Raw genomic sequence first — 15,380 nt, forward strand, 5'->3', positions numbered from 1 at the left:
GATACAAATTGATGGAGAGATATACCATGTTCTTGGGTTGGAAGGACCAACATTGTGAAAATGACTATACTACCAAAAGCAATCTACAGATTCAATGCAATCCCTATCAAACTAGCAATGGCATTTTTCACATAACTAGAACAAAAAATTTCACAATTTGTATGGAAACACAAAAGACCCCGAATAGCCAAAGCAATCTTGAGAAAGAAAAACGGAGCTGGAGGAATCAGGCTCCCAGACTTCAGACTATACTACAAAGCTACAGTAAGCAAGATAGTATGGTACTGGCACAAAAACAGAAATATAGATCAATGGAACAGGATAGAAACCCCAGAGGTAAACCCATGCACATATGGTCACCTTATCTTTGATAAAGGAGGCAAGAATATACAGTGGAGAAAAGACAGCCTCTTCAATCAGTGGTGCTGGGAAAACTGGACAGCTTCATGTAAAAGAATGAAATTAGAACACTCCATAACACCATACACAAAAATAAACTCTAAATGGATTAAAGACCTAACTGTAAGGCCAGACACTATAAAACTCTTAGAGGAAAACATAGGCAGAACACTCTATGACATAAGTCACAGCAAGATCCTTTTTGACCCACCTCCTAGAGAAAGGGAAATAAAAACAAAAATCAACAAATGGAACCTAATCAAACTTAAAAACTTTTGCACAGCAGGGGAAACCATAAAAAAGACGAAAAGACAACCCTCAGAATGGGAGAAAATATTTGCAAACGAAGCAACTGACAAAGGATTAATCTCCAATATTTACAAGCAGCTCATGCAGCTCAATATCAGAAAAACAAACAACCCAATCCAAAAATGGGCAGAAGACCTAAATAGACATTTCTCCAAAGAAGATACACAGATTGCCAACAAACACATGAAAGAATGTTCAACATCATTAATCATTAGAGAAATACAAATCAAAACTACAATGTGATATCATCTCACACCGGTCAGAATGGCCATCATCAAAAACTCTGCAAACAATAAATGCTGGAGAGGGTGTGGAGAAAAGGGAACCCTCATACACTGTTGGTGGGAATGTAAATTGATACAGCCACTATGGAGAACAATATGGAGGTTCCTTAAAGAACTAAAAATAGAACTACCATACGACCCAGCAATCCCACTACTGGGCATATACCCTGAGAAAACCATAATTCAAAAAGAGTCATGTACCACAATGTTCATTGCAGTTCTATTTACAATAGCCAGGACATGGAAGCAACCTGAATGTCCATTGACAGATGAATGGATAAAGAAGATGTGGCACATATATACAATGGAATATTACTCAGCCATAAAAGGAAATGAAATTGAGTTATTTGTAGTGAGTTGGATTGACATAGAGTCTGTCATACAGAGTGAAGTATGTCAGAAAGAGAAAAACAAATACCGTATGCTAACACATATATATGGAATCTAAAAAAAAAAAAAATGGTCATGAAGAACCTAGGGGCAAGATGGTAATAAAGACGCAGACCTACTAGAGAATGGACTTGAGGACACAGGGAGGGGGAAGAGTAAGCTGGGACAAAGTGAGAGAGTGGCATGGACATATATACACTACCAAATGTAAAATAGATGGCTAGTGGGAAGCAGTCACATAGCACAGGGAGATCAGCTCGGTGCTTTGTGACCAGCTAGAAGGGTGGGATAGGGAGGCTGGGAGGGAGGGAGATGCAAGAGGGAAGAGATATGGGGATATATGTATATGTATAACTGATTCACTTTGTTATAAAGCAGAAACTAACACACCATTGTAAAGCAATTATACTTTAATAAAAATGTTAAAAATAAATAAATAAAAGTTTTTAAAAATTAAAATAAAATAGGGGCTTCCCTGGAGGCGCAGTGGTTGAGAATCTGCCTGCCAATGCAGAGGACACGGGTTCGAGCCCTGGTCTGGGAGGATCCCACATGCCGCGGAGCAACTGGGCCCGTGAGCCACAACTACTGAGCCTGCGCATCTGGAGCCTGTGCTCCGCAACAAGACAGGCCGCGATAGTGAGAGGCCCGCGCACCGCGATGAAGAGTGGCCCCCGCTCGCCACAACTAGAGAAAGCCCTCACACAGAAACGAAGACCCAACACAGCCAAAAATAAATAAATTAATTAATTAATTTTTAAAATAAAATAAAATTAAAAAGTGAGCACATCTGGGTCTCAAGACCTTGTCTACAGGATGCGTCTTCACCTGCCTTCTTGAGGGCTGTCCTCATCTCGTGGGCATCAATGGTCCCTGAGTGGTTATAATCAGTTTCCCGATAGATCTCCTAAAGCAGGAGAAAAATTCCAGGTAGAAAACAGCTTTTTGTGGCCCCTGCAGAACCATCTCCCTCCACCCCACCACTTCCTCAGAAGGCCAGGGACACCCTCAGAGAAGGCTTCACTGATTCCTCCCAAGAAGTTTCCAGAACAAAACTAAGAGCTTGGGCTGAGGGCCGGTGCTAGTCCTTTTGCCCTGTGAACAGGGGAACTTCCTGTGACAGCACTGGCACATTGACAGCACTTCCGTTGACAGCACTGGCAATCTCTCATTGCCTCCTTAGTCCTTCCTGAACAGTGTGCCCAGGTTTGGTGTTGCCTTTGACCATGATGAAGGATCTAGTCAGACCAGGGCAGGAAATATATCAGGAATGGGTGTCATGGAAGGCGAGGGGCTAGAAACAGAACAGAGGCCAGTGACAAGAGCCCAGAGTATGCACAACAGGGAGAGAGGGGTTGGTTACCAGATACTTCTGAATCTTCAACCAGAGCGTCTTGAATTCCACCAGCCCCAAGGTGTCTGTCCCATTGCTCTAAGCAGGTTAAAGGCCAACATGATCAAGCCCAGATTCTACATGCTCTATGGATTTCGTTCTCTTGTGACCTTGCACAGTGAGTGTCTTAAGACCTCAGTGAACATCCGTGTCTGTAGTAAGCAGGGCCCTGGGGGTCACGGTGGGAAAGGTTGGTGGGAGACATATTCAAATAAAGATTAAAGAGTCAAACACTCACCAAGGCCCTCCTTTGAGGTCAGGTACAGAGCTAGGAGCAAAGGGCAAGTCAGGAGCCTAACGCCCTCCATTCATTAGCATCCAGCACCCTCGTCATCCTGGGTCATTGAGGGGTTGAGCTCTATGGTCTGTTGTAAATTCCCTTCCAGATTTAAATGTCTGCCATTGATAGTTGATGTCAAAATGTTATCAGAGGGACTTCCCTGGTGGTCCAGTGGCTAAGACTCTGCGCTCCCAATGCAGAGGGCCTGGGTTCGATCCCTGGTCAGGGAACTAGATCCCACATGCCACAACTAAGAGTTCACATGCCGCGACTAAAGATCCCGCATGCCGCAACTAAAGATCCCGCATGCCGCAACGAAGACCCCACACACGGCAACGAAGATCCTGCGTGACACAACTAAGACCCGGCGCAGCCAAATAAATAAATATTAAAAAAAAAAAATGTGGGGCTTCCCTGGTGGCGCAGTGGTTGAGAATCCGCCTGCCAATGCAAGGGACACGGGTTCGAGCCCTGGTCTGGGAAGATCCCACATGCCGCGGAGCGGCTAGGCCCGTGAGCCACAATTACTGAGCCTGCGCGTCTGGAGCCTGTGCTCCGTAACAAGAGAGGCCGCGATAGTGAGAGGCCCGCGCACCGTGATGAAGAGTGGCCCCCACTTGCCGCAACTAGAGAAAGCCCTTGCACAGAAACAAGACCCAACACAGCCATAAAATAAAAAAAAATTTTTTTTTAAATGTTATCAGAAGAGTCCTCAGGAGCACAGGATTGGAATTCTCTGCCACACGGTCTACACATGTTTGTCTGGTGCCCTGAAGGAGCTCTGAGCTTCTCAGCACTGATTCCTGGGACCCTGGGACATGGTCCCAGGAGCACAGCTGGCTCATAGGCCACTGCTCAACCCAAACAGGCCAGGGGTTGTGTGCAATTCTCTGTGTCCAGCAATATTGATTAAGCACTGGGCTCGACCTGGGGGGCTGGTTTTGAGCTGTCCCTACCCTCATGTAGTTCAGTCTCTTTGAAACTCTACCCTTTTCTCAGCCATCCCAACTAATCAACAGACACCAGTGTGTTACAGCTCAGATGTTAAAATTCTGAAACAGAGCATCATTCCCACCTCCTTCAACCAGCTAAACAAAAAGTCATGTTTACACCCAAGAGTGTAACCCTTTAAGAAAGTTTGTGTCCTTATTTCCACGATCCATGCTGAGTGTTGGATGCACCACAGCCTTCAAATCCTAATACTTCAACCAACATACCTGAGAAGAGTAGTCTACAAAGAGGGCTAACGCTCTGGTCTAGCTAGTCCCATGTGTACTTGTATCTCATTTCATCCTCACAAGCTACATATTGTTATTCCATTTTCCAGGAGAAGAAACTGAGGTTCAGAGCATTCAATAACTGTGGTGGAGCCAGAACTTGGACTCCTGTCTGTTCCAAAGCCCTTGTCCCAGAGCACCAGTGTAATCCTCAATCCCAGATGGAATTGCCTACAGACTCCCAGGCCCCATCCCAGACTTAATGAATCAGCATCTCCAGGAGTGAGACTCAGGCAACTGGATTGTTAAAACCCCATGGTTTTTAAGTGCTGACACATGCTATAGTGGATCACATGTTATATGATTCCATTTACATGAAAATATCCAGAACAGGCAAATCTATAAAGACAAAGTTGTTGTAGGGCAGAGGGTTTCAGGTTGTTGAGAGGAAAAGCTGAGTGACGGCTAATATGGGTGCAGGGTCTCTTTTGGGGGTGATAAAAATACTCTAAAATGGGTGGTGATGTTTATACAACTCTGTAAATATACTAAAAACCATTGAACTGTACCCTGTACATTGGATGTACATTGGAGGGTATGTGAATTATATCTCAATAAAGCAGTTATATTTACACAAGGCTCCATGGGCAGTTCTGCTGCATATCCTGGTTCAGAACCACTGCCCCAAAGCATCCAAACCGTGGAACGGACCCTCTTGAAGAATGACTGGGTCACGGTCCTCCTGGAGCCATGAAAATGCAAATACCACTGGGAACAATGAGTGAGCGACTACAAGGTCACCCTCAAATCTAAGTCTATAGGCAGGTTTGAGAAGAATGATTCGGAAATCAAGGAACTATCTGTAGAAAAATGAATCGACGCTTAACAGTTCTTTGTGGCTCACGAATTAAACTGTGGACCATGCAGACCTCACAGAAGGACACAGGGCTGGAGAGTCCCAGCATCTGAAGCTCTGGGACCACAAGGATAGCGCTCGCTCTCCGTGGCTGACACCGCCAGCAGAGGGCAGCACACGCGTGCTGGCTAACCAGGACCCCTCTGCATGACTACTACGTAAGTACAGTTCATTCCTCCCGCCCCAAAGGTCATCAGATCTTATCACGGAAGAAGCCCTCAGAACTGAGAAGCACCCTCCTAGGCTCCAGTTTTCAAAGAAATCACCTTCACCAGCAGCGCCATGGAGAACGGTAACCTGGGCCAAGTTTCAAGTAAGTGACGTTCCACACTTCCCCACTCTGCGCTTCATTTAAACTGTTCCTTCCACCTAGGATGCCCTAACCTTCCCCATTCCTCCCCAAGTCTCTTACTCATTCTTCAATACACAGCGAGGGTTAAACTGGGTCAGAGTGACAAGCAGGTTTTATCCTGTGTGATATTTCTCAACTACTGGTGGTGGCCATGTCAGTACTGGGAGAAAAAGACAGATGGGGATAGAAAGAGCCAGGGAGAGGGAGGAGGGAGAAGCCTCGTGGGAGGAATACTGTGATGAACAGGAGGAGGGTCACAAATGCCACATAGCTGCGGTCTTTGAATGAAAGGATTTTAAACAAGTCACGTCAACACGGCACACCTCAGTTTCTTCACCTGTAAAACAGATCATCTCAAGCTTACTGAGGAGCAAAAATGAGATGACATTTTTCTTTACAGCTCAAGCAAGTACCTGCCATATGCTCAGAAAATGCTGTTTCCCTTCTCCCTCTTTCCCTTGCCTCCATCTCACTGGGAAAGGTGGAGGAGTCATGAAAATCAGGATCAGAGTAAAAATAATGTGACATTTAAAGGATACATCCATCAGGCTGATCATCTCCCTGCAAGTGTTGATGTTGAATCCATCGAATTTGACGTCTGTTCCTAAATATTTAAATAGAAAAGAGGGGAGGGAATCAGGATCATTTGAAGGCAGGGGAAATAATCTCCCTGGTAGGAAGCCACCAAGGACGCCAGCCAGAGTACGGAGCCAAATGTGAGCGCCACAAAAAGGAGAGAGCATGGCGGCGGGCTCCTGGGCAGGGCCCCCTGTGGGTGGTACAGGTGGGCACCAGCATCGGGGTTCAGTGTCTGAACCCCAGCTTTGCTACTCACAAGCCACCGGGACTTCAGCAAACTAATATCTCTGAGCTTTGGTTTCTTTCTCCCTCAATAAGAACAGTACTTGCCCCCAAAGCTAATAGGGGATAAAATGAGATAATGTAAGTGAACTTCCTAGCACAGGGCTTGGTATATGGCAAGTTCTTAATAAACCAGCTAACTTTTTATTGGCTAGGTATTGTTCTAAGCACTGTACTTCTACTCCTCAAAATAACCCCATGTGGTAGATACTTTCATCCCTATTTTATAGATAAGGAAACTGAGGCCCAGAGAGGTTAAATAATTTGCTCAAGATCACACGACCCAGGCAGAGCTGGGATTTAAACGCAGGCCACCCGTCTCCATAGCCCAAGCTTTCAACCATGACAGCCTCTCAAACACAGCCTCTCAAACGGCAGCTGTTATCCTTACTGCTAAATTGCAGGTATCTCCTGGGAGCTACAGCCATCCCTGGCCCCATACTCACCTTGCCCACACCTGAGCGCCAAGGCAGGAAGGAGCCAAAGACCCTGCAGATCCTCTCCTCTTCCCTGGGCTCTTTCTCTGCAAGGCAGGAGGGAGAGCTGGAGCGGGGCGGGGTGTCTCTGAGCCTGGGCCTGGGCTCTGAGCCCTGGGGAGCTGCTCAGCCCCAGGTGGGCTCACCCCCGGCCTTGCCCCTGCATCCTGCATGCTCACCCCCTGTCCTGCTGCCATGGGTGAACATGCCCATAGCTCAACCAGGCGGAAGCCTGAACCTGGCCCAACCCTGGGCCCAGCAAGAAGCCAGCTCCGTGCCAGCTCACATGGGGCTGCGGTTCAGAGGGAAGGAGCAGGCCTTTCCTCAACCTGGGTGCAGTTTGATCCTCTGACAGCCCCCGGGGCTTGCTAAAGTCTAAAGATGGAGAACTGTCACGATCTAGGACAGTCAGAATCCTCCACTCCACACACTTTCCCCAGGGATGCACTACAGAACAAGATCTTCAAGCTGCGCGGTTTCCCACAGTATCAAAGTTATTAATTTGGGGGGGGAAATTTCACTTACTCTCAGCCCAACTTCTTTCCTCCCAAGACTCAGGACTCTTTCCTGCAGGGCCGGTTGGCCCCAGCACCAGCCCCGCCTTCATCCCGCCCAGCACCCCTCCGCTCCAGCCTCTCCCACCTGCTGGACGCTCTACCAGCCCAGAGGGAATCAGGGCCCCGGGTCAGAGGCCAAAGGCCCCTTGTCCCCATCTGCAGTGCCCCTGGCCCAGTGCCTGCACCCATCCTTACCAACCCCCACCCCCAACCACCAGCATCTCTCTTAGGCTCCCAGACTTCCTGAAAAGCCCCAAGGAAGAATTTACATTTGGAAAACATCTCATTCAGAGCCGTCTTGAGTTCATTGACACTGATCTCAGAATCCTAGAAAGAGGAACCCAAATGCAAATCACGTCAGGCCCTGACAAGCGTTTCAAGACATTAAATTCATGTAGAGTCAGACACCAGGTCCACTGACTCTATGATTTTAAAAGGCTGCGACATCTTTATAAAACTCCAAATCACAGTTTCTCTGGGGCCCCCATAGCCGGGTTGGAAGTGCATATTAATGGCGTGAGCGGGGCACACCTTCTGCAGAAGGCTGCACACGGTGCCTGCTGCCTTTCTCCGGGCTTGCCTAACCCAAGACCAAGACAGGGCAAGAAGCAATAACAGGAGCCAGTGCTGACGGGCCACACGCCTGATGTGGAACATCCTCGAACCCTCACAACAGCTCTGCACCCATGTTAGAGTTAAGCAAACTGCGATTGCTAAACACCATATAGATTCACCACGTGACTGTCACTTCCATGTGATGTAACTCCTGGGGGTTCCCAGCCACCAGTGGCAGAAACCTAAGACTGTCTCACCCCAAAGTGCCCGCGTTCCCCACTGCACCTATGGGAATTGCTATTTCACGCATAGCCCGTCTCAAACTGGAAGTAGAGATTTAGGGGAGTAGGATTTCCCACGTGCATTTGGGATAAACACTGAGCCAGCAGGACGATTCGTCCCTTAACTCTGAGCTGGAGGGCAGACCTCGGGCAGCACGATGAATGATGCTCAGAGAAGGGACGCTGGACTGAGGTCTGGGTTCCAGTCGTGACTCCGTCCCTTACTCCCCATGTGACCTTAGCCAAGTTACGTCCTCTGGTGAGGTGTGGTCTTATCACTTGTCCCCATGGGGCCCCACTTCTCCCCGCCTCCACCAGCCAGGCCCAGGCTATTCTACTGGAAACCAGGGAGGTGGGAGCTGCACAGGACCGCCTTGCCTGTGAGCACAGCTGGCCTCATTCAGGCACGGCATGGTCAGTCCCAATAGTAAGACCTGGGGACCCTCTGAAAAGCCTCCAGGCCAAGAACGGGATGTTGAGATCTTGGCCTGTCCCTCACTGGGCCTTGTGTCCCAGCAAACTCCTTAACTCTCTGTGCCTGACCCTTCACCCGCAGAGCAGGGACAGTGACCGATACTGTCCCACCAGGCAGAAGAGAAAAGATAAGGTACATGAAGAACTATACAAATAGGAACTTTTACTTTGTTATCAGTCTTGATGTTCTAAATAAAATATGGTCCCTTGGCAGCTAAGGCAACAAGGTTTTGTTAGCGAAAACACTGGTCTGAGCACCCATCTAAAACACAGATTGACTCATTTTTGCAAAGCCTTTTTTAATGGCTATCTAAAGGAATTTTGTTCCCAGGTTTTATTTTCTGCAAGGATTCTGATGTATTTTCTTCTACTCTATCCTTAAGTCTAGAAAGTGGCTCTGAGCTTCCCTGCAGGGTGGAGAGCATTGTTTTTCCCCTTCTGTTATGGACTGAATGTTCGTGTCCCCCAAAATTCATATGTTGAAATCCAATCCCCAATGTCATAGTATTAGGAGGAGAGACTTTGGGGAGGTGATTAGGTCATGAGGGTGAAGCCCTTTTGAGTGGGATGAATGCCCTTATAAAAGGGACCCCAGAGAGATCCCTCACCCTCTTTCCACCTCGTGAGGACACAGTGAGACTTCAACCGTCTGCAAGCTAGAGGAAGGCCCTCCCCCAGAATCCAGCCATGCCTGATCTCAGACTTCCAGCCGCCAGAACTGTGAGAAATAAATTTCTGTTTATTCTGCTTCATACGCTTCCCAGTCTGCGGTACATTGTTATGGCAGCCCAAGATGACGGATGCCTTCCAAGGCCCTTTGGTAAAACCTTATTATCCTTCAAAGAGCCGTGCATTCACTGTATCTATGGGGCCAGTTGTGACTCTTGCAGCCCTGAGTCTGCTCTGACTTATGGCCTCACATAAGTGAGGAATCCCAATAAGCTAAGTCAGCAGGACAGGGAGGGAAGGAGCAGGGGCCACACCAGCGTCTTCCCCTGGCCCCATGGGCCCCTGAGCGGTGCCGGCACCTGGGCCAACTTGAATTCCGCAGCCCAAGCTCCGCTGGTGTCCCTGAGGGCAGGCAGGGCGGCGGGCCGGTGAACACTAATGCCAGGCCAGGTTAACTGAGCCGCCTGCCACCTGGGCTGAGCGATTCCCCTCATCTCTGACGGATATTGATATAGGGAAGTTTTGCCTCCCCGCTTTTTATAAAGTCAGGGCTCTGATCCTCAGGGCCAATTTACACACAGAAAGGCTTTTGGCAGGACCTGGAGATTCGGATTTTCTGTTTTCTCAAAAAGCAGTCAACACAGCAAGAAAAGTGGCCTTGGTCCCAAGTTTCCTCTCCCCAGCAGTGCAGGAAAGGCCTCAGGTTTAAGACAGGAAGTGGCAACAGACAGAGTTGGGGGACCGGAGACCTGCGGCCTCATCATTTATACTCACGGAGATGCAAGGGGAAACACTCAGGTGAGCTGAGCTTTCCAGATCACTCTCCTGCCCGTCCGGGAGCTTGTCTATGCCCTCTACTCACCTTCCCTGCAAGCTTCTCAAACAGGCTCCTGAGCTGGCCGTCTTCTTGATCCACCTCACTGGGGTGTGGCTAAAAGGCAGGGCAATTGCAAAGTTGAGATGGGACTCATTGAGGAGAATGAAAGACGAAGATTTAAAATTCATTCGCTAGTCATTCACTACATCTGTCGCATATCTGTCGTGTGTCGGACACTGGCTGGATGGGGGCACGTGGCAGTAAACAGGAGAGGTCCAAGGTCCTGGCCCCAGGAGCTCTCCATCCAGCAAGGTCCAGGGGTCTAGGGGCTTCCTCTCTCAGCGATGTGAGGAAGTGATCCCCACCAGCCCTGAATTTCTTATTTCAACCCTGAAATGCTTTCAGAGATCGGTGGCAACACGGACAGTAGAGAATCTCAGTCTGGGTCTGTGGGCTCCTAAGAGATTCACTGATGACCTTCAAGGGGTCTGTGAACTTCCGATATTGCATGAAAATTGGGAGTAACGTTAACATGTGTTTTCTTAGCTTTCACCAGATTCTGAAATAGCAACATGATTAAAAAGGAGTTAAAATCACAGCCTAGTGGAAACAGCAGAACTGGAAGCCAGAAGACAGGAGTTCAAACACCACACTGACCAATTACGAAACTCCATCACAGGGCTCTGACATCCATTTCCTCAAGTCCAGTGTTAAATTAACTAGGCTTGTTACATGGGGTCATTTGAGAATCAAATGAGAACTAATGTGTGTCAAAGTCCTTCGAAAATTGCTAATCATTATATGAATGACTGTCCAGAGACTTTCTGATATGACCATGGGCTCTTTGCAAAATGGAATGAAACTCCTCAACTGTCATCACCAGACAGAAAGGGAAAAGTCACACGTTTCCCAGATGTCTTGAAGAGTTTCAGAAAACCAAGTCAATTTCTTCCAAAACCATCACTCAGAAAAGTACAAAAGGCCTGATCTGGCCCAATGATACTGTACTACTAAGAGTAGCAGCAGTAGTAACGGTACTTACCTTTGTTGAGCACTTACTACCTGTCAGGTACTATACATAGACTGGTTCATTTAATACTCATGAGCACTCTATGAGATTGGTCTCATTGCTATCCACATTTCACAGGTGGAGAAACTGAGGTTTAAAAGTGTTAAGTAACAGGCCAAGATCACACAGCTGGTACATGGTGGAGGCAGGATTCAAAGTCAAGCTCGTGCGCTGTTTCACCGCCCACCAGTCTGACCCCCAGAGCAGCTGCTCTCAGCATCCTACTGCAACTCAACCTCGCCAGGGCTCTGCTTCCTCGTCGATAACACGAGGGTTTTAATGCCTATCATACTGTTTACATTTATGAAGAGTAAATCCAAAGATACATCTAAAGTTTTTAGAAGAAATGATAAATACTTCTCATCACACATGTATGATTTTAAAGTGGTTTTGTAGAAGCTTTATATTGTCCATGTAATAAAATATAAAAGCTTTATATTGTCCATGTAATAAAATATACGATAATCTGAATCTTGTGTGAAATCTACAAATTCTGAACCTAGAGTAATATTCTATTTTTCTGGGGGAAAATAAGTATGAACTGGAAAGAAAGGAAGAAAGGAAGGAAGGAAGGAAGGGAAGGAGGGAGGGAGGGGGGAAGAAAGAGAGAGAAAGAGGGACTTCCCTGGCAGTCCAATGATTAAGGCTTCACCTTCCAATGCAGGGGGTGGAGGTTTGATCCCTGGTCAGGGAGCTAAGATCCCACATGCCTCATGGCCAAAAAACCGAAACATAAAACAGAAGCAATATTGTAACAAATTCAATAAAGACTTTAAAAATGGTCCACATCAAAAAAAAATCTCTAAAAAAGGAAGAAATAGACTAGAGCCATACATTTCAGTAAAGATAAATCTCAGGGCTGTGGATTGATCTGGCTGCTCAGACCCACCTTCTCCAGCTCTACACCACCCGCATTAATATTCCTGCCTTCCAGGTCTAGTGTTCTTCCTCAGGGACTGGGAGGGTCCTGGCTATAGAAGTCAACTGCAGTAATAGCGAGGATTCTATTAAAGCAACTTTATGGCCTTCTTACCTAGGAATCATGCGGATATTAAAATACTGTATTTATAAAAATTACACAAGTTATACATGAAAACATGCAATATCAAAGCATAGGAAAAGTACAAGCCCCCCTTGGAAGGGGGGGGCGGGATGAATTGGGAGATTGCTATTGACATTTGTACACTACTATGTATAAAATAGATAATGAATGAGAACCTACTGCATAGCACAGGGAACTCTACTCAGTGCTCTGTGGTGACCTAAATGGGAAGGAAATCCAAAAAAGAGGGGTTATATGTATATGTATTGTTGATTCTCTTTGCTGTACAGCAGAAACTAACACAACATTGTAAAGCAACTATACTCCAATAAAAATTTATTTTTAAAAAGTGAAAGAAAAAATGGACACGGGCACAAACGGGTACATAGCAGGTACTTCACCACTATGTCATTGCACACAGGGGAGATTTTGGATACCAGGGAGAAAGATGCTTTTAAATGATGGCATACATGGTATGGCAAATGGTACTTCAGTTCGTTCACTCTTTCAAAAAAATATTTACTGGACACCTGGCACATGTTGGGAACTGTTCTGTATCTGTGTCTGAGATGTAGTGGTGAACAAGACATGGTTCTTGCTCTCAAGGACCTTAACGTAGTGGAATTATCTGTTGCCCTGAGAAAATATACATGAAAACGCTTTGGAAATGGTAAGGCAACCTGGCAAAAACAGGTATTATTTTACTGTTGTCATATTACATGTTGACAGCATCTTTGCAACCCTTCTCTAGTGTGTTTGTTCAATTGCTTTTTTTTTCCCTCCCCCATTCCAAGCAGGCCCTTTAAATGTCCAGCTGTCCAAGTCTTGGAGATTTCTGAAGGGAGGAAGACAGACGTTCTTGAAGGCAAGGGCAATGGCTCTTCCTGTCTCCTATAAAGTCTTAAGTCCCCTGAAGATATTATCCCTGTGGCGTGTGTGTGTGTGTGTGTGTGTGTGTGTGTGTGTGGTGTGTGTAAGGGGAAGAGGCGGTGCTCTCATCTAGATCCTCCTCTATGCGTTGCCCATCCCTGCTGCAAGGAAAACGCTCTAACCGGGCTGTTACTGGTTCCCTTTCTCTCTAGCCTTGACCTTTTTTAAGGAAAACTCCCCCATGTCCTACAGACCAAGGTGTAGGGGCAGGAGCGGGACACCTAGTGAAGCACCCTTGAGATCTATAGTGTTCTACAAGTTTCTCCTGGGAGCCGGGGGTGGGTCCCGCACAGCGACAGGGCCTGCACCTGCGCGGAGCCGGGTCCCTCTGTCACCCCCGCCACCCCGGAGGGAAAGGACACGTCCAGGGCTTTGGCCTTCTTCTCCGAGAACACCCTCAGGCAGAAGTCGCCGTCCTTGAAGGGCCCGAAGGTGGACGGCACCACCGCGTACTCCCCGGGGGGCAGCTGCACACGTGCCGGGACCTCGCGCAGGTTGACGTAGGTGCTGGAGCGGGCGGAGGGCTGGTGGCCCAGGAAGAAGTCCCGGCCCAGGTGCTCATCCGTGTGGCTCTCCAGCTGTGCAAAGCAACAGTCAGGGTCAATGTCTTGTGAAATCCTGGAAGATGAAGGCCCCAGAGTTGGGTTTTATCGCACTAATTTAGGGACAGTTGATTTTTAACCCTGGGCTGAGAATCAGGAAGCCTTGGATTCTGTCGTGAACTCACCGTGTGTCCATCATCAAGTGTATTCAGAGCACCTTCTGGGGGCCCAGCCCAGGTTGAGGCACTGACCTTGACTACGCCATTGACCTTGGCCAGACCCCTTGCCCTCTTCCCGCTTAAATGAAGGATTGGACAGCAGGTGTGCTCAGTGTGTGTGCTCAGCTTCTCTCTGGATATTTGTCCTCATGAATCATCCCTCATTGAATCCAACAGACTCTCACTCTGCAGCTGTACCTGGTGGGGGGTGGCGCTGAGCTCCCCAGTACAGGCCTGTGGCTTAAATCCTGGTTCCCAAGCAACAGCAGCCAGAAGGGCCTGCTAACCTTGGCCTGGCTTGGAAAATTGCTCTGCAAGGTAACTGGGGTGATCAGATTTGGGGGAGGGGGGCGGGGCAGGGAGGCAGACAGAGGGGGTGGCCACCCCGAGGGAGGCCTGGCTCTCCTGGGAGGGGGAAGATGCTCCCCAAGACCCATCTGTTTGTTGGAGGGAGAGGGAGGTTGTGGTCGTATGCCATGGGCTAATTAGTGCCTACAGAGTGCTTTGAAAACACTGTTGCCGGTGTTATTATTGCTGTAATTAAGCCTCCCCATTGCACTGTATCTTCATGACCAGTCTTCATCAAGATGCCTGTGACAGAGCGCAGGTGCTGGTAAGCTGCAAGGGCTGTGACTTCTGTGTGACCCAGAGCTGGACTGCCCACCCCAGGGTAGACGGGGTCTATTCATGGTCACCCGACCCTCTTTGGATCACAGGTCCGCTAAGCAGGGGAGGAAGGCAGGGCCACCTGCATCCACTGCCCTGGTCAGGACTCCACGGGACCCCCCAGGCTGCCCCTGCTGACCTGGGCACTAGAGCAGCCACAGTCTTGGGATCCCCCCCACCAGAAGTTTTCTACTCTGGGCAGAATGCTGGGGGCGTGGCCAGCAAGGCCTTGGCTGAGTCCAAGTGTTAAGGGGCTAAATGTCATTCTTGCCCTCCCTGATGATTGCGAGGGGAGGAAACAGGCGACCAGCAGGGGAGAAGGAGAAGTGTGGGGTGGGAGGTGGGGAGGGAACGGGGCAAACTGAGTTCTAGCAGGAACCCAGGGGTGGGACAGATTGCAGAAGCCTCACCTGGGAGGCCAGAGTGAGAGGTGGAGAGCACGGAGGCAGGAGCTGGGGTCCCTCTGTCCTACTGGGGGCTCCACACAGGCATGTGCCACCAGGGCCCTGGCCCTCGCACCTCCCCGTGGCCTGGCCCAGCCACGAGTGTGTGGGCCCAGGGTCAGCGTGAGCACCCCTGGGGGGCTTGTTGAAAGTGCAAGTCCTCGGGCCCCAAGCCAGACCTGCGGAATCAGAGACTCTGGGGCTGGGGCCCAGCAGCCTGTGCTTTCACAAGCCCCCAGG

The 15,380-nt window shown here is 48.6% G+C and overlaps 1 protein-coding gene across 1 annotated transcript in view; it reads right to left on the bottom strand.

Moving 5' to 3' along the window:
* The window catches only part of CAPN8 (calpain 8), an 82,588-nt gene that overhangs the window by 10,078 nt on the left and 57,130 nt on the right, over positions 1-15,380 (bottom strand). The window contains 6 exon segments of the mRNA XM_082390058.1: positions 2,211-2,289; positions 2,746-2,814; positions 6,080-6,142; positions 7,705-7,761; positions 10,276-10,344; positions 13,616-13,849. Of these exon segments, the coding sequence (XP_082246184.1) occupies positions 2,211-2,289; positions 2,746-2,814; positions 6,080-6,142; positions 7,705-7,761; positions 10,276-10,344; positions 13,616-13,849 (571 nt within the window).

Source organism: Balaenoptera borealis (genome assembly GCF_965194805.1).
Source record: "Balaenoptera borealis genome assembly, chromosome: 1".
NCBI classification, from domain to species: domain Eukaryota; kingdom Metazoa; phylum Chordata; class Mammalia; order Artiodactyla; family Balaenopteridae; genus Balaenoptera; species Balaenoptera borealis.